Genomic DNA, 26,630 nt, shown 5'->3' with positions numbered 1-26,630 from the left:
AAGTTGGAGCTCTGGCTTGGCATTGACCATATTTTATTTTTAAACTTTCCATCTTGAAGCACCCTCTGCTACCTACCTGCACAGGCACATAGTCAGTGTCCACACCTCCCAGTGGGGCTATCGGCTGCCCAAAGCCTCGGATCTCCGATTTGCTCTTCTGCTGTTCTTGATTGGATATGGTTCTTGGAGGCAGACTCCTCATGGGTTACCATCTCCAAAATCTCCCTCAAGGGTCCACTACTGGTATTTCCAGGCTCCAGACACAATTCTCCTGATGGCCTCGAAGAAAATCCAATCCAATATCCCCAACCCTATGGCCTGAATTTTTCATTCGTCTGACGCGCATGATGTGCTGGCCCGTTCTAAGATGGAAAATGGGCCACTGGCCGCAATCGGCCAATTATCTGCCAGTCAGCATGAAACGCATGCTGAGAAATGCTCAGCACTGCCAGGGTGGGGCCAGGAAGAGGGCTGGCACTGACCTGAGGGTATGGGTGAGTGCTTCTAATGAGCTCCCTGAAGGCAGACGGCTGCCCCAGGGAACTGCAGAAAGGAAACAACAAAAATTCTGCATAATCAGGCACCTGAAAGCATACCTCAAAAAAGAACTAGCCCCCAGATATCTCTTTTTATTTTATTTCCCTATGGAGGTTTCATCCTGCCCTGGATTGAGGTTTGAGCAAAAACGTGAATGCCGCCTGAGAGAATGGCCCAACCACCAACCGCAAATGTGGACAGACTTCCTAAAAAATAAAATCGCTGTTAATTGCATGGTTAATGAGCTTAATTGCCTGCTTAATTGTCAGCGGGTGCACTTCTGACTGCCACATGCGCCCGAAGAGCAAAATATTGCGCGAGTGCGTGATGAAGTTGGGATGCTCACTTGATGTCATCTTGTGTTATTTCTCATCCGTTCAGTTCGGATGCGCACCCTGGACATAAAATTCTGGCCTATAAATTTCTTCACCTAAAATCTCAATCTTCTCATGTCTCACTCTATATTTGGATCGAGCAGTGTAGTGGTTGTGTAATTGGACTAGTAATCCAGAGGCCTGGGCTAACGATCCAATGATTAAAGAGGAGGTAGATAGATTATTGAAATATCGGGGAGTTGAGGTTCTATGAGGAGCTGGCACGAAAGGAGTTGAGGCCTGGGTCAGATCAGCCATGGTCTTATTGAATGGTGGGGCAGGATTGAGCAGCCGAATGTTCTCCTCCTGCTCCTATTTCTTATGTTCTTATGTAGATGACAAGAGTATAAATGCTAAAATTTGAATTCAATTTGAAAATATCTGGAAAAGCTGGTATCAGAAAAATGACCATGAAGAAGTTGTTGAATTGTCATTTTAAAAAAACCAGCTGTTTCAAGGATATCCTCCCGAAAGGACATTAACTCATCTTTTTCTGGTCTGGGCTATATGACACTCCAGTTCCAAACTAATGCGATAGACACTAAACTACTCTCTAAAGTGACCTAGCAGCCACTCAAAGTTGTCTCAATGAAGACAATTAGGGATGGGCAATAAATGCTGGTCTTTCCAATGATGCCCATTAATAAGAAAAAATAAATAAAAACAAACAGGTTAGGTGTTGAGCAAAATCAGGTGCTTCCTTCCAAGAAGGGAAGGAAGAAGCCTCTGGATGGATCCTGAGAGATTAAAGCTAACCCTACACCCCAAGGCACAGCTGAGTATCTTTTCATTCCAATTCGATCTACCAGAAGTGTCAGAATGTAACATTGCAATTTTAAAAGAAAGCCTCAGGTGGCTCATTTGTCAAGCGAAGTTCTATTATTTCACCAGACTAAGATCTTGAGCATGATGTACTGAGTGACTTCATCTTCCCAGAATCACAGAATTGTTATGGCGCAGGTGACAACTATTTGACCCATCATGTCTGCACCAGCTCTCTGAATGAGCAACTCACCTAGTATCATACCCCTGCCTTCTCCATAACCCTGCATCCTTCTTCAAACAACAGTCTAACTCCCTTTTAAATGCTTCAGTTGAACCAGCATCCACCATACTCAGGGCAGTGCATTCCAAACCCTAACCACTCCCTGTGAAAAATTGTTTCTCCTTCACTTTGATTTTGCTTTTACTAATTACTTAAATCTGTGCCCCTCATTCTTAATCCTTTCATGAGTAGGAACAGTTTCTCCCCATCAACTCTATCCAGACCTCTTATGATTGTGAATGCCTCTATCAAATCTCTTCTCAACCTTCTTTTCTCTAAGGGAAACAATCCTAACTTCTCCAATCTATCTTCATAACTGAAGTTCCTCATCTCTGGAATCATTCTCCTGAATCTTCTCTGCATCCTCTCTAACGCCTTCACATCCTTCCTAAAATGCAGTGCCCAGAACTAGGTGAGATAATTCAGTTGAAGCTGAACTAGTGATTTATACAAATTCAACTCAACCTCCTTGCTCTTGTACTCTAAGCCCCTAACAATAAAGCTTATTAACAGATCTCAACCTGTCCTGCCAACTACAATGATTTATGTACATATACACCCAGGACCCTCTGCTTCTCCATCCCTTTAGGGTTGTACCCTTTATCTTATATTGTCTCTTCATGTCCTTCCTACCAAAATAAACCACCTCATGCTTCTCTGCATTGAATTTCATCTGCCACTTGTTTGCCCATTTCACTAACTTGTCTACGTCCCTTTGAAGATCTACACTATCGTCCTCATAGCTCACAATGCTTCCAAGTTTTGTACAATCCGCAAACACTGAAATGTACGCTGTACACCAAGGTCTAGGTCATAATCATGAAAAGCAAGGGTCCCAACACTGACCCCAGGGAACTCCATTACAAAAATAGCTGGAAAAGCTCAGCAGGTCTGACAGCCTCTGTGGAGAGGAAGACAGAGTTAACGTTTCAAGTCCGTATGACTCTTGTGATGAAAGACTCGAAACGTTAAATCTGTATTCTTCTCCACAGAGGCTGTCAGACCTGCTGAGTTTTTCTAGCTATTTTTGTTTTTGTTTCGGATTTCTATCATCCGCAGTATTTTGCTTTTAACTCCAATAACTGCTAGCCTCTGTTTCCTGTTGCTTAACCAATTCTGTAACAAAGGAGTACACATAATTCACTGTTTCACCTGGCAAAAAAGGGGTTGGGGCCTTTGGTTATAAGGAAAGAGGAGTAAGGGCAGGTGTTGCATCCCCTGTACTTGCATGGAAAGGTGCTGTGAGAAGGGGAAGTAGTGATTACGCATTGGATCAGGCTGTCGCAGAGGGAATGAGCCTATCATGGAATTATCCAGATGAGCTGCAGCCATCTAGAAGACAAGAGGTTTCTGCAACAAGATATTCATGTCCATCTGATATCATGTCCTTTTCTTGATGATTTCTGTTCACTGCGCAAGAAAGCTATCCATTCTCCCTCTCCCACCAAAATTATTTTATAAAGATACAGACACATTTCTAATTCATCAATTCGCTCAAATTCTATTCATGTTATCTCAAAACCAATTTCAAATATTGGCATCAAACCACAACAGCAAAATTCAAATTCAAAACCCAAACTGTAAATGCCTCACCCATTTCTTGCCCCAATGTGTTTCCTTTCAGTACCAGTACAGAATGTATAATCTCTATAACCTCTAACTATTCATCATCAAGCTTAAGGTGTAGGGGTGGGTGAGGTCTTATATGATTTATAGAACTAAGGTGACCCCCCTCATCTGTCAGTTAAATCCAGAGATGGGCTTAAAGTAGTTGCGAATAGCAGAACTGCGAACAGCTTCTGTTCCACGTGTGAGGGCAGCTGGTTCCTGCCTCCTTTTCTGCAACATGCGCAGGCAGCAGAGGAAATTTCAATCCCAGGGTTTTCAAGGAAGTAGGGAGGACATTACAATTGCCCTAACTTTATCCTTAAAAAGTTCTCTTGATTCAGGAGCCATTCCTTTGGATTGGAAAAGTGTGCATTCCACTCCTCTATTTAAGAAGGGTGAGAGAAGGAAGGCAGGGATTTTTTAAAAAACCAGTTAGTTTAACATCTGTTGTCAGGAAATTATTAGAATCTATAATTAAGAGCAAGGTGACTGAACACCTTGAATATTTTCGGTTGATTACAGACCACCAATACGGATTATACTTCCAAAGGCTTGCCTGATGACCCCGATTGACTTTTTTTTTTACACAAGAACATAAGAAATAGGAGCAGAAGTAGGCCATTTGACCCTTCAAGCCTGCTCCACCATTTGATAAGATCAAGGCTTATCAGATTGTGGCCTTACTGACACTTTCCCATCAGCCCCCCATAATCCTTGTAGATCAAAAATCTGTCTGACATGAGTATTGACTATATTAATGACCCAGCCTCCATCACTTTCTGGAGTGGACAATTCCAAAGCTTAATGGCCATCTGAGAAAATAAATTACTCCTCATCTCAGACTAAAATGGGAGACCCTTTATTTTGAAACTATGCACCGTATTCTAGACTCTACCAAAAAGGGTTGTGGGGGAAACAAGCAACTACCATGTCAAGCCCCCTCAGGATCTTATATGCTTCAATATCATCTCTCATTCTTTTAAACTCCAATAAGTTTGGGTTCAACCTTTCTTCATAAGACAACCCCTTCATACTAGGAATCCATCAAGTGAACTTTCTCTGAGCTGCTTCCAATGAACTAAGGACTCCAAAACTATACACAGTACTCTAGATGCAGTCTCACCAATACCCTGACCACTCCCCTACTTTTATACTCCATCCCATTCACCTTCCTAACGACCTGCTGTACCAGCATGCTAACTTTGAGATTCAAGTACGAGGACACCCAGATCTCCCTCTCCCACAGCTTTCTGCAGTCTCTCCATTTAAATAATATTCTGCTTTTCTATTCTTCCTGCCAAAGCAGACAACCTTACATTTTCCCACATTATACTCCATCTGCCAATTTTTTGTCCACTCATTTAACCTATCCATACCCTTTGCAGCCTCCTCCAATCCTCCTCACAACTGACCTTCCCACATAACTTTATATGATCAGCAAATTTGGCTACAATACAGTCAAAGTCATTAATGTAGACTGTAAATAGTTAAAGCCCCAACAATGATCCCTGGGGCACCCTACTAGTTACAATTTGCCAACCAGAAAATGACCTATTTCTCCTGACTCCATTCCCTGTTAGTTAGCCAAACCTCTATCCATGCTAATACATTATGCACAACAACCATGAGCTCGTGTGGTAAAATTTAATGTGGCACCTTGTCAAATGTCTTTTGCAAATACAAACACACTACATCTGCTGGTTCCCTTTATCAACAATGCTTGTTACATCCTCAAATAAGTCTAACCAATTTGTCAAACACTATTTCCCTTCCAAAAAAATGTTGACTCTGCTTGATTGTATTATAATTTTCTAAATGTCCAGCTACTATTCCCTTAATAATAGATGCTAATGTTTTCCCAGTGACAGATGTTAGACTAACTGGCTTCTAGTTGCCTGCTTTCTGTCTTTTTGAAAAGGCGACTCAAGTAATGGACAGGGAAATGCCTATGGATGTGATTAATATGATACGTTCCTTCATAAGAGACTGTTAACTAGTGTTGAAACTCATGGAATTAAAGCACAGAGGAAAATTATTGACCTGGTTAGAAACTTGACTGGGCTGGAGGTCACAGAATAAGAATGATAGGTGGGCTCACAGAAGCCATGACAATCAATGAATGCTTTCATAATGAATTGGATGGGCATGAGGGAGAAATAAACTTGCAGGGCTAAGGGGATATAGCAGGGGAATGGACTGACTGGATTGCTCTTAAGAGCCAGCACTGATTTGATGGGTTGACAAACCTTGCCTGTGCCATAAATGACTATAAACTCAAGAGTCCTCCCTCTCCCAGTGAGACATATCCACTTCCTGCATCAGCCACCCTTGTCATAGCAACAAACCTTAAATCTGTGCCCCTAGTGAATGCGCCATCAATTAAAAGGAACAGCTTTTCATTGTATAACTTATCTAAAGCTGTCATAATTTTGGACACATGTATCTAACCTCCCCTCAATCTCCTTTGCTCCAAGGAAAACAACCCCAGCTTCTCGAACTTAACCTTGTAGCTAAAATCCCATATTTCTGGAACCATTCTGTTAAATCTCTTTTGCACCCACTCAGGGACCTTCACATCCTTCCTAAAGAATGATGGCCAGAACAGGATGCAATACTGTAAATGTCCTAACCAGAGATTTATAAAGATGATTTCTGAGGGGACATACTTATTTGGATAGTTTATACTTTGGATTTGAGTTGAGAATCTGTATAGGGTGGCCTTTAGGTAAGGCACCAAGGAAAAAAGATCCTATTCGTGCAGATTCAAACTCAAGGCCCTAGAAAACAGTGAATAACCCTAGGCAGAAGCTAGCGCCAATACACTTAAACCTACATTTAAGATACATTACTATGTGTAGCTTCTTAATTTGCACCCAAGTAAAGAGTTATCAATTGTTTTGCAATATCTTTTAAAAGTCAAAATTACATTTTTATAAGAATAAGCTAAGGGCAAACCAGTTAGATACATGCTGTGAAAAAGCAGAGAATCATTCTGAAAATTATTTTGAGTACGTCATTTTCGCAATCTCTTCTCTGGTTTGAGTAGTTTTTTTTAATATCCAACACATAAATGACTTTTCATTATGTAGTGACATCCAAGGGTCAGATCTTAGGCCTAGTGGTCTGGTCATCTATAGACTGGATACAGAGGGAACAAAGCTACATCCAGCCACATTGACTATCAAAGCCCATTCCAATAACATTTGGGAGGGTTAGTGCCAAAGTTGGTAAATCTGTCCAATAGGCTAATCAAGCAACACAGAATCATACTTCACAGCTAATCTGTCAGACTGAATGGGGATTCACTGTCCTTGGGTACGGCCTAATCCACCCCCAGCCCATTAGGCAGGCCCATTAGAGGTGATGGAGCAGTTGTTACACTAAAAAGATGCTCACTGGTCCTCAGTTTGGGTTCTGATAGGGCCAGAAACTCATTCATAAAGATCCTAGGGCTGTGTCCTTGGCCCTACCACCTGTATCATCAATTACCTCCCTCCATCATATGGCTAGAAGTGGGAATGTTCATTAATGATTGCAGTGTTGACTTCAATTTGCAATTCCTCAGATAATAAACCATTGCGATACATAGCAAGACCTAGACAACATTCAGACTTGGGCTGGTATGTAGGATTCATGCCACACTAGTGCCAGGCAATGACTAGCTGAAACAAGAGAGTCTAACCACCACCATTACCACCAAATCCCCCATCTCAATCAACATTCTGGATGTCACATTGTTGCAGACACATTTCTGGTCAGTGACATAAAATACTGTGGCTATAAAAGCAGGTCAGAGGCTGGGTATTCTACAGAGAGTAGAGCTCACCTCCTGACTTTCCAAAACATTCCACACCCTTTAAAAGGCACAAGTCAGGAGTGTAATGGAATATTCTCCACTTGACTGGATTAGTGCAGTTCCAACAACTCTCGAGCTCCGCAAAACAGTTTGCTTTGATTAGTGGCACCCCATCCACTATCTTAACCATTACCCCTCCACCGCTAACAGAACATGGCTGCAGGATGTACCATGGGAACACTGCCACCTAGAAGGTTCCCTCCAAGCCACTCACCATCCTTACTTGGAAATATATCGTCATTCCTTCACTGGTGGATCAAAATCCTAGAATTCCTTCCCTAACAGCACTGTGGGTGTACCTATGCCATATCGACTACAGCAGTTTACCAACACCTTTTCAAGGACAATTAGGGATGAGCAATAAATGGTGACCTAGCCAGCAATGCCCACATCCCATGAATGGATTAAATTAAAACATGCTCCGCACCAAGGCTTCTTCAACAGCACAACACAAACCTTCAACCCACCTAGAAGAACAAGGGAAACAAGCACGTGGGAACACCATCTCACAGTTTCCCTCCAACATTATCAGCATTCTTTAAATCGATCACTGGGTCAAAATCTTGGAACTCACTACCTAACATTGCGAGTATCTTCACCACTTAGGCTCCACGGTTCAAGGCAGCAGATCACCACCTCCACCACTTCACATCCTGTGAATGATTATAGATTTTGTTTCAGAGGCTATTATAATCCAGCCTTTGACAGACACCCACCTACTCGCCTTTTCCAGTGTGGATTGCAGGACAGTTGTTCAGGTCCCTGAATGCTAAGTTATTTACAAAACTCAGATGTAATAAACAATGAGGAAGGCTTTCAATAAGCTAACAGACAGAAGATTATTACACAAGATACTGGCTCATGCGATTTGGGATAACATACTAGCATGGATAGAGGATTGGTTAAAATGCAGAAAAGAGTAGAAATAAAATAGGTAATTTACAAGTTGGCAGGCTATACTACTACGGCAGTGGTAGTACAGGGGACAGGGGTGGAGGGTTTTACAAGGATCATTGCTGGCCCTCAGCTATTTAAAATCTATGTTAGTGACTTAGATGAAGGGGCAGAGTGTAATGTAAGTTTGTGGATGGTAGAAAACTAGGTGGGAACGTAAATTGTGAGGAGGATCCAAGTAGTCTGCAAAGGGATACAGACAGGTTAAGTGAGTGGTCAAGAAGGTAGCAGATAGAGTATAATGTAAGAAAATGTGAAATTATTCATTTTGGTATGAAGAACAGAAAAATAATATTTTAAAACGGTGGGAAGCTATTAAATGTTGATGTTCAGGGGGATTTGTTGTCCTTGTTCATGAAACACGAAAGGTTAACATTCAGGTACAGCAATTGAGGCAGCAAATGGTATGCTGGAATGGAATTTAGTGTAAAAGTATACTCCTGCTGCAATTGTACAAGGCTTTGGTGGGACCACACCTGGAGTACTGTGTATTGTTTTGGTCTCCATACCCAAGGAAGGATACACTTGCCTCAGAGGCAATGCAACTAAGGTTCACTAGTTTGATGCCTTGAATGACAGGGTGCTTCTAAGAGATCAAGTAGAATGGGCCTATATTTGGAGTTTAGAAGAATGGAAGGTGGTGATGTCATTGAAACATACAAGACTCAAGAGTTTGAAAGGAGAGATTTATAGGCTGGACAGAATCTAGAACTACTCAATCTCAGCACAAGGAGTTGGCCATTTGGAACTGAGCCGAGAAAAAAATCCTTCATTGGGAAGGTGTCAATCTTCGGAATTCTATACTTAATAGTGGATGTTCAGACATGGAGTACATTCAAAAGAAAGAGTTGCATTTATAAAGCAACTTTTACAATTGCAGGGCATCCCAAGAACTTTACAGCCAATGAAGTATGTTTTGAAATGTAGTTACTGTTGCACTGTAGGAAATATGGCAGTCAATTTGCACACAGCAAGCTCCCACAAACAGCAATGTGAAAATGACCAGATCGGCATCTTTTTGTGATGTTGAATAAGGAATGAATACTGGTCAGGACAAGAGGATAGCTCCCCTGCTCTTCTTCAAACTATGCAATGGGATCATTTATCTTCACTTGAGAGGATAGATAAAACCTTGGTTTAATGGCACCTCCAGCAGTACAGCTCCCTTAGTACAGCATTGAGCACAAGTCAGGGCTGGCACATTAAGTCCTAGAATGGGACATGAATTCTCAATCATCTGACTTAGAGATCTATCAGAGCACTATCAATTGAGTTAAAGGCTGTGATAGCTAAGAGAATCAAGGGAAATGGGAATCAGACATGATTGAATTAAATAACAGAACAGGCTTGAAGGGCAGTATAGCCAAGTCCTGCTCCTATTTGTGTTCTTATGATCATAGTGACATACTTCATGAAGACATAAAACAGACTGGTAAAATAGGCAGACATAGCAGATGAACCTTAAAAGCAAAGAAGTATGAAGGGATATATTTTAGTAGGAAGAATGAGGAATGGCAATATAAACTAAATTGTACAATTTTAAAAGAACTGAATATAGGAGCACAAATCTTTCAAAGTGGACAAGTTGAGAAGGCAGTTTAAAAAAAAAGGTTCCACAGTATTATTAATTGTGAAAGAGTTTCAAAACAAGGAGGTTATGCTAAACCTTCAGAAAACTCATTAGGCTTAAATATTGAGTTCAATTCAAGGAAGATGTCAAGGTCTTAGAGAGGGTGCAGAAGCGATTTCGTGGCATGGTACCAGGATGAGGAACTGTTGAGAGTCCCTAGAGGCTGTGGTTGTTCTTCTTATAGCAGAGAAGGTTAAGGGTAGATTTGATATTTATTTGAGAGGTAGTGTTCAAGAGTATGGATAGTTTTGATAGAATAACAGAGAAACTTTTCTGCTTGGCAGTAACCAAGTGATTTGATAAAAGAACCAGAAGTGGCATGGGGAATATTTTTTAAATATACAATCAGTTAGTATGGTGATCTAGAATGCCATCCCTGAAAGGGTGATGCAGGCAGACTTAATAGTAACTTTCAAAAGACAATTGGACAAATATTTGAAGGGAGGTGGGGAAGTGGGATTAATTGGTTAGCTCTACAAAAGATCCAGCACAGGCACTATGGGCTAAAGCCTTCTTCTATCCTGCGTCATTGTATGATTCTATGCTTGTTCTCTACTGGAGGCTAATAATAGCAATCCAAATGCAACACAAGTTAGGATCAGTTACTTCAACAAAGACCTATTATTGTAGGTCACACACACCATGTGGTGATTTTTAGCCAATAAACCTTATTTTAACATAGGAATTATTGGACAAAACAGTCCACCTAGTTGATCTTTACGATCCCAGCAGCTGCATAATATAATAATGTTGGTGCTGTTGGCTAATCATGGTATTTTGTTGCTAATACATGCGAGGATTAGAAATCAGACTAATGTTAAATTTCATTTTTTCGCAAATTATAGTAGTGTGGTTGGTAACAAATAGAAACCAATGAAGGCATACCTGAGGTATCTCATCATCCTCTTCAGTTTCCTCCAGTTTTGGCTTCTTGAGTTTGTCATTTGAACTAAAAGTAAAGCAAAAGAGGTTTCTTTCAACAATTTAAGCAATATTAACTGTGCATGATCTATTCATTTAAAATGGACAAGTTGTTTAATTTTTTTGGGTGGTAGCGCACACGTGGCAACTTAAAAGTGGCCGCCTTGTGCTTGGTCCTTGTGGGAACTTCCAGGTTGCTGCAGGGTCACACAGCTGAGGAAACATTGATACTGACCCTTGTTGAAGAAACATGTTTTGAAGTGTTAGCTTGCTCAGTTGATAGCATTTGTCTGAATAAAATGTTTGCAAGTTCGCACCCCATTCCAGGCCGATACTCCAGCACTGAAGAAGTCAGGTAGTTACACAAAGCTCGTCTACTACGCCTTTCAGGTGCATGTTAATGATTCCATAGTTCTACTCGAATACAATGCCTTTTTAGCAGCTGGCCAATATTCCTGCCTCAGGAAACAGGCCAACAAAAAGATTAAACAGACATTCATCACATAGCAAGATGCTACAAGCAGCAATCTGTAAAACGATAGCTGCATCATTATACTGCATTTCAAAGTGATTCCATGTATGGGAAGTGTTTTGAGACGTTTGAGGGGCAGGATAAAACATGGCATTTCAGGATGCATCAGAGGATCACACAGGTTTGACCAAATTGCAGATTAAGATTTTAAGTGTTTACAGTTTAGAAAAAGAACTAGAACGCATCTGACCTTTTGACCAAGCCTGGGAGCTGATGGCTAGCCTATGCGTCCGTCCATGATAAACTAAGGAATGTAATTTGGGTCAGGATAAAATAAGCCGATGGATGATCCATGAGTTGTACTGTAATAAACCTATAGCTTGACCTCAGGGTCAAGATATGCAGATGAATAGGCACTGCAATGAAACATCAGGACAGGTAAGCAAAGTTCATGTTTTGGAACATCATTTGTGCTAATGGTTAGGTCATTTCATGATTGTTTTACAAATTCATCTGTAATTTCAGAGGTGATGAACAGGTCATTCCCTGTTTATGTTGTAAACTCATTTGCAATTTAGGATATAACGCATTAGATGTACAAGAACATTGAGTTCATGGTGACTCTCCGAAAGACAGTATAAATAATTGACTGAAGCTGTGTAACTTCGAATTCCCATTCAGAGCATTCTGAAAGGACAGTTCCTCTGTGTGCACACTTGTACTAAATAAAAAACTACTGCTTGAATTTACCTACAGTCATTGACAGAGTGTTGAGTGTCTTTTAGATAGTCCACAACAACTGGCGCTGTGAGTAGGGTCTCCACCAGCGACTGAGGAATTGTTCAGTTGGACACACCAGGCAGGTGAATACCTTTATTTTACCACCCATGGTCAGGGTATAAGTCCGGCAACCAACTGACACAGTTCGCAGAGACCCAACCCAGAGAGTCGGCTGAAGGTGAGGAAGCAGGAGCTATACAGTTAGCCGTGAGCTGCCAGTTGACAGGTCAGAACCATTCCTAGGTGGCAGACCAGGTACAGCCACACAAGGAGCCGGGCAGGTCAGAACTGCCAGAGCGCAGGCCAGAGGAGAGGTACCATTAACTGCGAGCCACCAGCAAATAGCAGTACATAGGTCAGAACAGTCTCTTGATGACAGGCCAGATAGAGCTGCACCGAGACAGGCAGGTCAGAACCGCTGAAGTGCAGACCAGAGGGCTGGGTACTATGTTACATGTCTGGATTAGATAAGAATGAGTTAATAACTACATTTTTAAACAGACAGAAATAATAAACTAAGGGAAAATGAGAAAAAAAAAGGATGGGATCCGGAGGACCACCCCCATCCAACTAAATAGAAGGGGTGGTGGGATGCTCAGGATAAGGACAAGGAAGAGAAAGTTATGGTTATCATTTATCAGTAGCTACTTAGGGCTCAGCAAACAGGTTAAAAAAAAAAAAAATCAGATTGAGAGAAAGCAAAATGAAGTGCAATACAGGTGCTAGGACCAAGACTTACATTCCCACACAGTACTGACAACACTGACTGGGGAGAACTGAGAAAAGAGGCACCAAGTATGGTAGGCAGGACAATGACCGGGACTGGAAGCAGACAGTTTGATGTTGTGGTTCCCTCAGCTCTGCCTGAGGCAAGAGACAAAAGGACCAGTGGCCATGGTCCCCATTGTACACAAACAACCGCAGGGTGATCAAGGGAAACACCCAAACAACAATAAAATATGTCCCTTTTACCCCGGCTGAAAGACAAATGTCAACTTGGGACCTACCTATCCCTAGACAAAACCATGCAAATACTGATTTCTGGAACAAGTTGGAGGAAATAATCAATATCCACTAATTCTGCCCAGAGGACATACAAGTCCTAGTGAAGTCTAAAGTGCCCTGCCAGATTGGGCTACAAATAAATAATTTAGATACCAGTGGGAGGTGAATGAACACCCAGGGTTTAACCCAAGTAGGTGGACACAATTGATTCAAGAAATCGGTCAAGGAAGGAAATGCCCAAACCAACTGGTCAGAAGTTGTAGGCTTAAGACAGAACAAAGGCAAAAGGTGCCCATTACTATGCTGAAAGGAAAGACACTGCCTATTGTGATTTCTCCAACATGAACAACCCAGACAGGGACGATCCAATGTTTCTGAAAATGTTAAAAGGGCCAAGTTCTGAATACCCCCCAGTAAGTCCTTGAGTGGGGAATACCGGTAGGGGCAGATTACATGAGATAGTGGAGTGGGCTACCGAGGTAGACATAAAGCATAAAAAAGGAATGCCCACAGGCAAGGTGGGTGCAGTGACCAGCACAACAAATTGCTCAGTCTGGGGAGGAAGAAAAGTTTAGAAACAAATGACATTAATTTAAAAGGCTGAGAGCTTCTGGCTGAGAAAAGAATTTAATAAAGCAATACAGATTGTTCCCAAAATATAAAGACAAGTCTGAAGTTTTGAGTTTGGCAGGAATCCAGTTTGAACTTTTCAAAACACGAGTCAAGAAAAGATGCTAAAATTCAAATTACGTTCGTGTCAAGTCATTGTTAAAGCAGGGTGTTATTTGCAAACATCAAAGATTTTAAAAATCTCCGCAAAATAATCCCCTGTTGATACCAGAATGCCCCGTTATGTAGCCATAATAGATTATGCTACCTGGTCTATAAAAGGTTAGTGAGCCCATAGTGGTGACCAAGGAGGTCATTTTACATACCAGCCACACAGTGGTGGAACTGTTAAACACCAGTAGATTAAAGACAGTCTCAGACAGCAGGAGAGCTACATGGGAAGCAGTGTTGCTGTCAAAAGATAAGTCAGTACAGATAGTTGAGATATGGGGCCCAATCCTGTCTGAGGTACTATGGACATAGTTTCCTCGCACTCATGTGCCTCCCCTACCACCTCTGATGACCTCAGCCGGATCCATCAGGAACCCCTAGAAGATAGAAACCTCACCCCGTTTGTGGATGGATCACAAAAGTATGTGAATGGACCCCCCCAAGAAAGGATGGGCAGTTGCTTAAGGAAGTCTCCCTGGAGACCTCTCTGCACAGGTTGCCGAATCTACGGCCTTCACTGAAGCCCTCAAGCAAGCCAAAGACCGCACTGTGAATATCAATACCAACAGCAGGTATACTTTCGAGGTCATTCACGACTAAATGATGGCATAGAGCAGGCGTGGTTATGTGGCCTCTAGTGGGTGCAAAAACAGTATGAGGAAGTAGGAAAAGGATTGGTAGAAGTGGCAGGATTACCCTGACAAGCAGCTGTGATAAAAAATTAAGGCACATCAGAAGTTTCAGGACCCTATCCAGAAGGTAAATCATGGGCAGATAAGGCAGCAAAACAAGCAGCAGAAGCAAGGACCCTGGATCCAGTGACAGTTGCATTACTGGCCTGGAGGAGGTAGATATCCATAAAGTACATGATGAGACGTCAGAAATGGAAAAGGAAAGTGGGAAAGAAGGGGTGAAGTAAAGATGAATGCAGAATCTGGAAGAAGGATGGGTGAATAGTGGCCCCAGAATGCATGAGATAAAACCTGCTCAAGATTTATCATGGAAATCAACATTCTGGGAGGAACACCATGTTTGGGTGTCTGAAGCAGTGATGGCAGTGGCTGGAAATGGGTAGGGATGTAGCAAAGCATCGTCGGTGATGCATCACCTGTGCCCAGTTTGATGCTGGTAAAGCTGTAAAAATTAAAATGGCCCATCAGCCCAAACCCAAAGGACCTTGGGAACACATCCATATGGGGTCTACTGGACCACTTCCCCCTAGAAAGCAAAGCTTAGTTGTAATGGACCAGTTCACCCGATGGGGTCAAAGCATTCATGACAAGAGATTGTTCTGCTGATACAGTGGTGAGAATTTTCACTGAAGGAGTTATACCCCCGATGTGGAATACCCTTGTAGATAGACTCAGATCAGGAACATTTTACAGGTAAAATAATCAAACAGGCATGTACCCTATTGGGAGTTAAGCAAAAGTTCTACATACCATAGCACTCACAAAGCTCAGGTATGGTAGAAAGGACCCTCAGAGCGTCACTCTTCAAGCCTATTGCCAAAACCAGCAAGGGCTGGGTCGCTGCCCAGTATCCTGATGAGACTACAGGTGACTCCTAAACAAGTGACCAGACTAACCCCATTCGAACTAATAACCAGATGAGCCAGAAGGCTTCCCGAAGGTACTTGTACAAGCAGTGAAGGTATAGGGCCAGCTCATGAAAGGTTAAACGATTATGTAAGCAATTGCATGATCTGAGACAGGTTAGGGACTTGCAGATTATCAGGGATATGGAAATGGATGAAACAGGAGAAAAGGAAAGACTGCCAGAAGTAGGGGGATCAGCTGATGATCAGGGCCCTGCCCACAAAACCAGGCTTAGCACCCCACTGTCAAGGACCTTATGAAGGCCTGATGGCCAATGATGTGTGAGCATGAAAGGGAGAGGCTGATGAAAATAACTGGACACGGGTTAAGTATGGAATTGGAAAGAATAATAAGGACTAACTAATGACAGCCAGTGTCCATTATGCTCTCTTACAGGGACATGAATACTATGATATTATTAGTCAAACTAATAAGTTTGACAACCACGATCATCATAGAAGGAGCCAAGATGGTTGACTAAAGGACCCAGCCAGGCCCATTCTAAAAATGCTCAAGCGATGCCAAGTGTGATAAGGAGTGCTTAAATATCACTGTTAACAAATGAGTATGCCCAAGATGTATCCCAGGACACTTGTGATTGAAAAACGGAGCCACAAGTACCACTCTTGGAATCTCCTGAGCAAAGGGGATGAAGAAAGAGACATGCCTGACCCTCCCAGATGATGCATCAAATGTCGGGGGTAAATGTTTTGACATTATATGTGTAAAAAATGTATTGACTGACAGCACTACCTCAGATCCCCCGAGCATCAACCTAACGGGCTAGGGAATGTGTCCTGGGAATGGAACGAAGGAGTATGGCAGATGGAGGGTTGTAACAAGGGATCCTCTCACAACCACCCACGCAACCCCAGTAACCTCAATATTGGGGCCACAACTACAACCACGAGGGAGCCCTTGAAGTGCCCCCAAATCCACTCTAGATCCCAGAATAGACTTGTAGTATGGGACTCTGGCAGGAACTTTTTTGGTAATTTAGGTTGTACTTATTATCAGTCTGATGGAACTACCAAAGTGGTGCAAGGCATAGGCAAGGTCCTTCTATCACAGACTCCTATGGTAGTCTCCGACACCCTCCTAGTATCCAGGGTGCGCACGCAGTTGAATATGCCCCACTGTAAACAAGGCCTAATTAACGATGCAGTCACCTTCTATGGTGCAGGGATATCCACTATTAACTCCCTGGACATAGCAGGGATAAATGACAAGGTTAATTACCTGACCTCCACATTGTAGGAGCTTGGGTTAAGAGTCAATAAATTGGAAAGGCAACAGGAACAGACAGTAGAAAGCCTGGTCGGAACTTTATTAGAATCTATGTAGGTTCTAAAAGATCATGCCCACACCAAGTCTCAGCAACCCTACGTCAGGCCTCCACATGCGCAGGCAGGGACTGTGCGTGCACATGGTTGATGGGAGAAGTTCGGCAAGATCTGGCCCAACTCCACAGATGTTCCAGGCTGGATCACAGATGGCACTTTACAGAACTGGATACCCAAAAGGTGGAAATTGCTCCTTATGCGCCAAGAAGGTTGATACCAGCCTCCCGGATAGCCAAACACCATCAACCACCCACACTGCGACTAGCAGGAATGATCCGGGCCATACTAAATTTGCAGGAAGGGGAATCCAAACCCCTCTCTGAGGTGGAATATATAGGATCATAGAAAGTGGCAACTGGCTTGGTAAATCCTGTATCCAAATATGCAACCCAGAGGAGAACCCTCTTTACAGGAATCTCACTGGTTGGGTGTAGGGAGAAAGGGAACAATGTTGTTTGGCCACATCTCATAGGATGGTAACACCACCCTAAACTGTACCCTTGAAGTGTCCAGTGCCCACCATGAACCAATGCAGGTAGTAATCTATGGAAAAGGGGAATAATGAGTGTCCACCAACGAGCCTCAATAACATCCACTGCCCAGTGATCAATTCAAGTTTCTGGGCCTCAACAACAATCGGACATTCAGCAATAACCCACATTGGGCCTCCTCAGAAAGAGCGGGTGAACGGAACAGATGATTTAAAGGAAGACTTACTAAAAAACATGCTTCCCGAGGGGAAGGGAATCCCAAAGCTGTTGGAATGTCTACTGAGTTGTGGAGAGAGGCTGGTACAGAGAAGCAGTATCACCAAATTCAACAGGAAGTCAAGTGACTGGAAGAGGATGTGAAAACTGAACTGGAGGAGGAACCGTCGTGGCGGACAATTTGGGACTGGGGTATTAGAGTGGGCATTCATCCTCGGATCAGCATTACCTCTGATCTGCTGGTGGTAGAACAACCGCTAATGGCTATCAATGCCAGAACTAAGTCAATGCTAAAGTACTAACCAAAGCACTGCTCAAGCCTGGGGAGAAACAGAATATACTAGATATAGTTTAGAAAATATGACCGTGCGAATCTAACTGCCTGCTTCGCTAGCACTGATGCGATGAGGAGCATAAAATAGTTTTGCATCGGTTGGCCATCTTGGGGGCTAGCAGCCAAGGGCCAAAAGGAGGGACTGAAGTGGCATATCAGGGTGCATTGGGGATCACCAAGGCGTGGTCAAGTTGTGGATATAGATTTTAAGTGTTAGCAGTTTAGGAAAAAAAAACTAGAATGCATGTGACCTTTTGGCCAGGCCTGGAAGCTGATGACTAGCCTAAAGGTCAGTCCATGATAAGCTAAGGAATTGTGACCTGGGTCAGGATAAAATAAGTTGATGAATGGTCTATGAGTTATACTGTAATGAACTGATAGCTTGACTTCAGGGTCAAGATATGCGGATGACTAGGCACTGTGATGAATCATAAGGACAGATAAGCTAAGCTCATGTTTTGATTCATAGTTTGTGTTAATGGTCAGGTCATTCCATGATTGTTTTACAAATTCCTCCATAACTCTGGAGGTGATGAATAGGTCATTCCGTGTTTATGTTGTAAACTTATTTGTAATTAAGGATGTAGTGCTTTAGACGTACTAGATAAGAACAGTGAGTTAATGGTGACTCTCCCAAAGATGGTATAAATAATCGACAGACGCTGTGTAATTTCAAATTCCCTTTCAGAGCATTTTGAAAGGACACTTCCCCTGTTTGCACACTTGTACTAAATAAAAAAACTGCTGCTTGAATCTTTTAGGTACTTCACAACATCAAAAACCAAATGTTTTTATAAAAAGTTTCTGAATTATCATCAATGGAAGTAGAGGCCTCAAAATGGAAGTGGGGAGGGGGGAGAATAACATATTCAGTTTTGTTCTGCTATCACAATGGAATGGCACATGTTGAAACGGTTCAACCATGAAGCCCCCATCAACTGGATTGCTGACAATCATTGCCTGGGCTCATGCAGAAAGAATGGCAACTTATGCAAGTTATTAAAGCAAGACTGGAATCCACAGAATTAACAACTTATACTTGGATAGTGCTTTTAACATAATATAAAGAGCCAGGGAACGTCATGGAAGTATTATAAAATAAAATATGACAGAGCCACAGAAGGAAATATTAGGGTTAGGTGATCAAAGGTTTGGTCAAAGAGCTAGGTTAAGGAGTGTCTCGGAGGAAAGTGAGGTAGAGAGATGGAGACGTGTAGGGAGGGAATTCCAGAGCTTAGGGCCTAAACAACTAAGGCACGGCTGCCAATGACAGAGCAACTAAAATCAGGGACGCACAAGAGGCCAGAGTTAAACGAGGTATGTCGGAGGGTTGTTGGGTTGGAGGAGATTACAGGAGGTGAGGGGAGTCTGGATGACAACAGAGGGGTGTTGGAGGTGGATGGTGTTGTCAACCGTGTAAAAGGCTGCAGAAGGATGAGGAGGGATAGTTTATCTTTGTCCCTGTCACAAAGGAAGTCATTTGTGACTTTGCCAAAAACGGTTTCAGTACTGTGGCAGGTGAGGAAACCAGATTGGAGGAATTCAAATATGAAGCTCTGGGAAAGATGGGTACAGATTTGGGAGATGGCAACACTGTCATGGACTTTAAAAGAGGAAAAGGAGATGGGGCAGTAGTTTGCAAGGACATTAGGGTCCAGGGTTTTTTTTTTTGAGGGGTGATGATGGCATATTTAAAGGAGGGCACAGAAGCCAGGACCTTACAGGAGAAACGCACACTCCTTTTTGCAAGCTTCAACGGACACCCAATTTATCATACACAACCTCTTTATCCTAGAAATGTTTTTACATACTTTCGAGCATTTTAAACTGACTGGAAAGCAAATTGTTGTGGTTTATCCCATACCCTTCTATGAGTAAGGAAGTAGGACACAAAAAGACTGCACATGGGAGAGATTATCAGCTCTACATAACCCCTTTTCTATTTCACTAATTAAAATCAAAAGACTGTAGGATAATAGTATCTGGCATAGCAAGGGTTAATATGGGACTGGGAAATAGTGCAGCAGCAAAGGGGTGTGTGACCTGATAATAACTGTGGACTGGACAGAGACCTATGTAGAAGCAAACATAGAATTAGTTCATAGCTTGGGCTATATGTACATAGTTATATGTTATCAATAAACACTTAATGTTCAACCATACAAGACTCAGAACCTCAGACCTACTGAACATACAAGATGGTGGTAGCTAATGGAAAAACCTAGAACCTCAGAAGCTGGGGCAGAAATTCAGAAGCTGGAAAATTAAAGGAGCAGCATTCTGGCCTGACTGAAAGCACCTGAAGTAAAAGCAGAGGGAGATCGCTTGAAAGAAGCTCCGAAACAGAACTGGTAGCAGGAAGGCAGAGAAAAAAAACTCCACTGTGTAGCTGAGGACTCCACAAAAACTCATGGAGGTCCATTGTGAATGTCCACAGAGTGCAGAATCAAATCATTAATTTAACAAATCACTGCAAAAAACTAAACCCCAAAGAGGTTGCCTTAGGAGCCCACCAAAATGTGAAAAGCACAGGAAGACACTCAAAAATGGTTACTGCGGTGCTATCTTTAAAACCTGCACCACGTTTAAAACTGTACTCACCTGAACTTTAAAGCAACTATGGACAACAAATCAACAATACCAGACTAATTTGGACTGATCCAAGGGCCAGACCAAACAAAATTGGGGAATTTGGCAGAAAAGATTCTCAAAATACATGATAGTTTCAGCACTAGATAAAAAGGCAGAAGCAGAACAAGTGAATACACTACTTTATTTAGTAGGTTCGATAGTCAATGATAATTTTGCGAGGTAAGGAATAACTGAATCATCAGATAAATTTGGTTAAGTTCTAAAATCATTCTTTACATATTGTAATCTAAGAAGCAACAAAATTTGAGAACGTGAAATTCAACAAACATTTCCAACAGCTTCAAATACCAGGTGACTCTTATAAATGAATTTACAGCCTGGCTAAAGACTGTGACTATTGTGGCCTTAAGTCAGAACTCATAAGGAGTTTTTCAATGCATGATGTTGGCCATTTTGCAAGGCCTAGAGGGTGTTATCTGCCATATAGATGATGTCCTGGTCCACAGCACGACCATGGAGGAACATGACAGGAGGCTCACTGTTGTCCTAGAATGCTTGCAGGAAACAGGGTTAACGCTAAACGAGAAATCAGTTCTTAGGAGACATTGTCAGCCAACAACAGCATCATGGCGGACCCACAAAAAATAAAAACTATCAGCAAGTTTCCAACCCCATCATCTATTCCAGACCTCCAGAGATTTCTGGGCATGGTGAAAAAGTTGACAAAATTTCTACCCAACCTGGCGCAGGTCACAGATCCCCTGGTGACACCTTCTCAAAAAAGGTCAGGCATGGTGCTGGGATGCAAACCTGAAGCAAGCGTTTCGACACATCAAAGCCATGCTGCTCTCACCTGATATCCTGGATCATTATGCTCCATCCCTGCCCACTACTATGGCAGCAAATGACTCGTCCACAAACCTAGTGGCAGAAGCTTTATTTCAGAAATAAGTGGATGGACGTTGCCAACCAGTATGCATCTAGAGGACTGCCAGACACAGATACAGTGTGCAGTTATCGAAAAAAAAAACTGAGTCATGTGGACTTGCAAAAAGTTCTGACAACATTATTGGCCTGAAAGTCACCACAGATCATAAACCACTGGTCTCACTGTTGGACAAGAGGAGCTCGTAAAGATGCCCCCAAGAATTCAGATTCAGTTTGTGCCTCATGATATTTGCAATTCAGATGGTGCACCTTCAAGGGAAACATCAAACTACTGCAGATACACTATCCAGGGCCATGGTTGAGTTTCCTGCAACACATCATCAACTTGGTTGAGGAGCTCAAGTTGTACTCCCAATTGGTGAGGAGACAACTGACGGCTACCTCAGGGAAATTGCAGAGATGTGAGATAAAGTGTCCACATCCGCCATTACTGTTGAAAAAGGTGGCCACAGAAGAGGCCAGGCGGCAGCATCATGAAAATCTGCTCTGAACAACAAAAACACTTTACTGTGATAGATAATCTGCTAGTATGCAATGAGCAGTTGGTCATTCCAGTCACCCTTTGGCCAGAGTTTCTCTAAAAATTTCACCAAGGTTACCTGGGCATTACAAAGTGCAGAGCACGTGCCAAATATGCAGTACAGTGGCCAGGGATATCATATTGAAGAAATGATCACAAACTGCACTCTGCACAAGCCAGACCAGAAAGAACTCCTCATCTCCACAGTTCCCTACCAGGCAGTGGGAATGGTTGGAAATCGATTTATTCGTCTTAAATGGCAAGTCCTTCCTCATCGTGGTTGACTACTTCTCCCGATGGATCAAGGTGAAACCATTATACTCGATGACCACTGAGGCAATCAGGAGATCCTTGAAGGAAATGTTGCCAGCCGTGGCATTCTGGACCAGGTGGCGTCCGATAACAGCCCACAATTTACAAATTAATACTTCACCCAATTTGCCATCAGTTATGGCTTTCAACATCATACCAGCTTCCCCAGATATCAACAATCAAACAGCAAGGTGGAAAGGCGTGTCTGCACCATTAAAGCTCTTCTGAGAAAGAACGACGACTCCTCTACGACGCTTTTAACTCACAGATCCACCCTGCTGCAATGTGGATTAGCCTCATCAGAGCTCCTGATGGGCAGAAAACTCCACACTCCACTCCCAATGCTGCCAAAGAAACTAATCTCAGGGTTGGCTGTCAAGGATTACCGAAACATTCAGGACTGAGAACAGCCCTAAAGGCAGTGGTAGGTTTCCATCTACTATATAAAGGTACCACACTGGAAACCTGCCACAGTTACACAAAGGAGACAGGGTGTGGCTCAGTAACCTTGAAAGAGAGGGTGTCATTGCCTGGAAAGATGATAACCAGCCACTGTCTTACCTCATTCATACACTGGAAGGTACAACCAGAAGGAGCCTCCTCCTCATCCCTCGAGGCAAACCTCCTACAGGGGAGACGGTGACATAGTGTTATTGTCACTGAACTGGTATTCCAGAGATCCAGGGTGATGCTCCGGGGGCCCGGGTTCAAATCCTACCATGGCAGATGGTGAAATTTGAATTCAATAAAAATCTGGAATTAATAGTCTGATGGTGACAATGAAACAATTACAACAACTGTTGTAAAAACCCTTCTGGTTCACTAATGTCCTTTAGGGAAGGAAATCTGTTGTCCTTACCTGGTCTGGCCTACATGTGACTCCAGACCCACAGCAATGTGGTTGACTCTTAACTGTCCTCTGTACAAGGGCAATTAATGCTGACCTAGCCAGCGATGCCCACATCCCATGAGCGAATTAAAAAAAAATACATTACATAGAATTATACATTAGAATTAGCAAGAAACTGAGAGGGTAATCAAAATCCGAATCAACAAAGATTGCCAAATCAACAGAACCTACCACTCCTCTGAATGTGATCAGAATGAGATCTGAAAGAATAGTCAAGCCTTCAGGCTGTCTTACTTGACAAGGGGGAAGAAGAGATAGAAAGGGGTAGCACAACTGCAATGTAGATATGTTTTGGTAAATGCTTGGGGAGAGGTGTAGTATAAGGGTATCTGACATGACAAGGGTTAATGTGGGATTGGTAGAGACACATGATCTGAGACTAGGGTCAGCTGTGGACTGGACAGAAACCCATGTCGAAGAATGCATGGAGTTAGCTCATAGCTTGGGCTATATCCTGTACATATGTACATAGTTATGTGTCATCAATGAACACAATGTTCAACCATAAAAGAGACTCAGAACCTCTTTGTGAGACCTACTGAACATACAACAAATACCACCTTCTCCAACATGGAGTTAGGCAGTTAACCCTATGTAAGATTATGATTGAAGTAGCACAAACATTGTGCTGTATTTTCCCTCAGGGGGTGGGAAACCAGAGATGGGACTGTTTCCTAATCAGCCCTCAGGGGAAACAGGCATTCTTGGGGACTGTCATGGAGACTACTCTTAATTGGCATCAGACAGGTTCCCTGTCCAATTAAGGGTATAAGGCAGGCTCGCGATTCTGGAGGGCCATTCATTGCAGGCTGCTTTGCAAGAAACTGAGAGGGTGTTTCAACATGGAGGCACCACCCCTCTCACCAACATTCTTTTAAAATAAAACATAAATAAGGCATCCAGCCCTCCATTGTGGCAGGGGGCTATCCATCCAGGTAGGCAGGGAGAACCTGTAGGTCTGCATGTAGCACTGACCCCTGGGCCTGCTGCTGTTTGCCCACTTCCAGGTGGTTAGTTGGTTAAACCCTCCACCCTGTAGCAGTTGGAAAACTGAAGACTGATGAGAAAATCCAAGTCAGCCTCCTTTAAGTATGCTTAACAAGGCTCTTAACAAGCCTAACTGGCTGCCCTCCTCGTAGGGTGAGCAGCCCTACCACAAGACAGATACCTGTTGCAGATGCATGTCAACATTCAATATCAATGTAAAGAAGTCTGTTTGAACATGACAGGCTGACTGGCCATCATCAATTGTATCTCTGGCCTTGAAGTCACAGAAACTCAATGTCAGACATAGCCATTCCCTGTTGAAAGATGAAAGTTAAAGCATATAATGGGCACATTCTTTGGCATTCCAAATATTCATTTTCCAGGCATTTCTGTGCTCTTAATCATTACATCAGTGTAAAGCTGTCTTCATTACAGATGCTTCTATGGCATCTAACTTTCTTTCTTCCATTTCACTGCTGATTAACTTATCTCTCTCTCTTTGTTTCTAAGGGATGTAGGAACAAAATGTGTAAGCACCAAACCCTAAGCTGCTTCATTCCACTCTTGCCTCGGTTTCCTCCCACTTCATGTCGTGCACTCTAGTCCACATCTAGAAGACTACATAGTGAACTGCCAATGAAAACTGAAGTCACACTGTCAAGTGTGACATCATACTGAAATCTTCTTTGTGAGATTGTAAATCTTTAAGAAACTCAGGACTATCTTCTAAAGTATTCAGTGGCAAAATAGTTGGGTACAATAGCCTAGTGGTTATGGCACTGGACTGACAACACAGATCATGAGTTAAAACTCACATGCCAATTTGTGAAGTTGAAATCAAGTCAGGTAATTTATAATTTAGCACTAGATGAATGATCATGCAAGCTGCTAAACTGTCAACATGTGCATCAAGTAACCACTTACTGAAATTAAGCAAAAAGGTCGAAGAGCCCAAGAAAAACTAGGTCCTTTGTGATGTTGTGCAGTTCTAGCAATGCAATAAGGCAACACTTGAAAAATTCAATCCTAACTCGAGCCATATGAACAACATCACTTGGAGATATTTACGTGCAATGTCACTTTAGATAGCTATGAAAGGACAAATTAAATTGTAAGTAATCAAGTCAGTCCACAGGAGATCTGCACCCTTTCATGAGTGAGTGAGCAATGGCAGGAAAGGAAGTGGTGGGAGCGCAGAGTGGTGGTGAGTGTGCCGGGTAGTGAGGTACCACAAGTGAATGTGCACAATTAACAGTGAGTACCTGAGAGAAAGAGCACACCAGGGACAGAGGGGGGAATTAAATTGGCTAACCCTTGAAAATGAGCAGGGGGGAATCAAAGTAACCAATTAATCACTCGTTCATTGTTCGGCAGATAGCACATTAATTTCATGATACCTGCTGTTTTAAATGCCTTCTACATGCAGCCAGTGCTACTGATGTTTTCATTGCTGTATGCATCAGCCTAGGACCCCAAACTGCAAGTAACTTGTGCTCCTTAAAAGAAGCCTTCACTTCTTCGAGTGGTGGGAGTTCTTTTTTGAAAAGTGAATCTGAACTATAATACTGTAAAATAGCCGAACATGAAAGCGCAAGTGCTAAAGTTTTCTAACAATGCACTGGAGCTTTTGGTTCAAGGCATGTATAGAAGGGGATAAATTTTATATCAACGGGAGCAGGAGCCAGTAGGAAGTAGCAGCAGAACAGGCCAATACCAGGAGTATAGCTTTAAGAACATGGATGCAGTGGAGGAAGTTTAATGATGTGATGTGAGTTCTCAAGGCCAGTGAGTTCTTCTTCCAATGGCATATCCAACTGCACTCAGCTCATCAACTGTTCAGTTCACCATCACCTACCAACAATTTCAGTCCTTAACCCGACAATCCACATGCTTTCCCTCACCCAATTAGCACCTCTGCCAATTCCGCACCCCTATACTGGCAGCTATTCAACTATGATAGCCAGATACCCTAAACATGTTGCAGAACACTCTGGCACTTCCCTCTTTCTTATAAAGATGGCAGCATGTAATCAGGAGGCAGGAAAGGACTAGAGGGCAAGCAAAGTTGTATGTTTTAATCCCAACAGGTGTTGGCTACCATGGGAAGGGGTATCACTGAGCCTGTGACCACTGGAGAACGAGAGGGATTGATGAGATATACATACTTAATCCTCCCTCCTGCTTCTCTCCTATCAATCACTAACTCACAAACTGCAGATTTTAAGCATACAATCGACTTTCCACTTACTGCTGCCTTGCAAGCTCAGACTGCTGCCATCATGGATCAGGATATCACTATTCAAAGGGACTCACTGTGACTTCCACCCCTGCCACTTCACTGGAGTCCAGTCTGTTCTCCAATATATTAATAAGATAAAAATAAAAAACTGCAGATGCTGAAAATCCATAACAAAAAT

At 42.6% G+C, this 26,630-nt stretch overlaps 1 protein-coding gene across 4 annotated transcripts in view; it reads right to left on the bottom strand.

Moving 5' to 3' along the window:
- The window catches only part of LOC121278926 (DNA topoisomerase 1-like), a 141,930-nt gene that overhangs the window by 61,781 nt on the left and 53,519 nt on the right, over positions 1-26,630 (bottom strand). For all 4 annotated transcript variants that reach the window (XM_041189482.1, XM_041189483.1, XM_041189484.1 and 1 more), the window contains one exon: positions 10,890-10,953. In XM_041189482.1, coding sequence (XP_041045416.1) covers positions 10,890-10,953 — 64 coding nt within the window. The remainder of the gene's footprint in view (positions 1-10,889; positions 10,954-26,630) is intronic.

This window comes from Carcharodon carcharias, chromosome 6 (genome assembly GCF_017639515.1).
Source record: "Carcharodon carcharias isolate sCarCar2 chromosome 6, sCarCar2.pri, whole genome shotgun sequence".
Classification (NCBI taxonomy): domain Eukaryota; kingdom Metazoa; phylum Chordata; class Chondrichthyes; order Lamniformes; family Lamnidae; genus Carcharodon; species Carcharodon carcharias.
The sequence above is the reverse complement of the archived record's forward strand: the minus strand, read 5'-3'. Positions and strand labels throughout refer to the sequence as shown.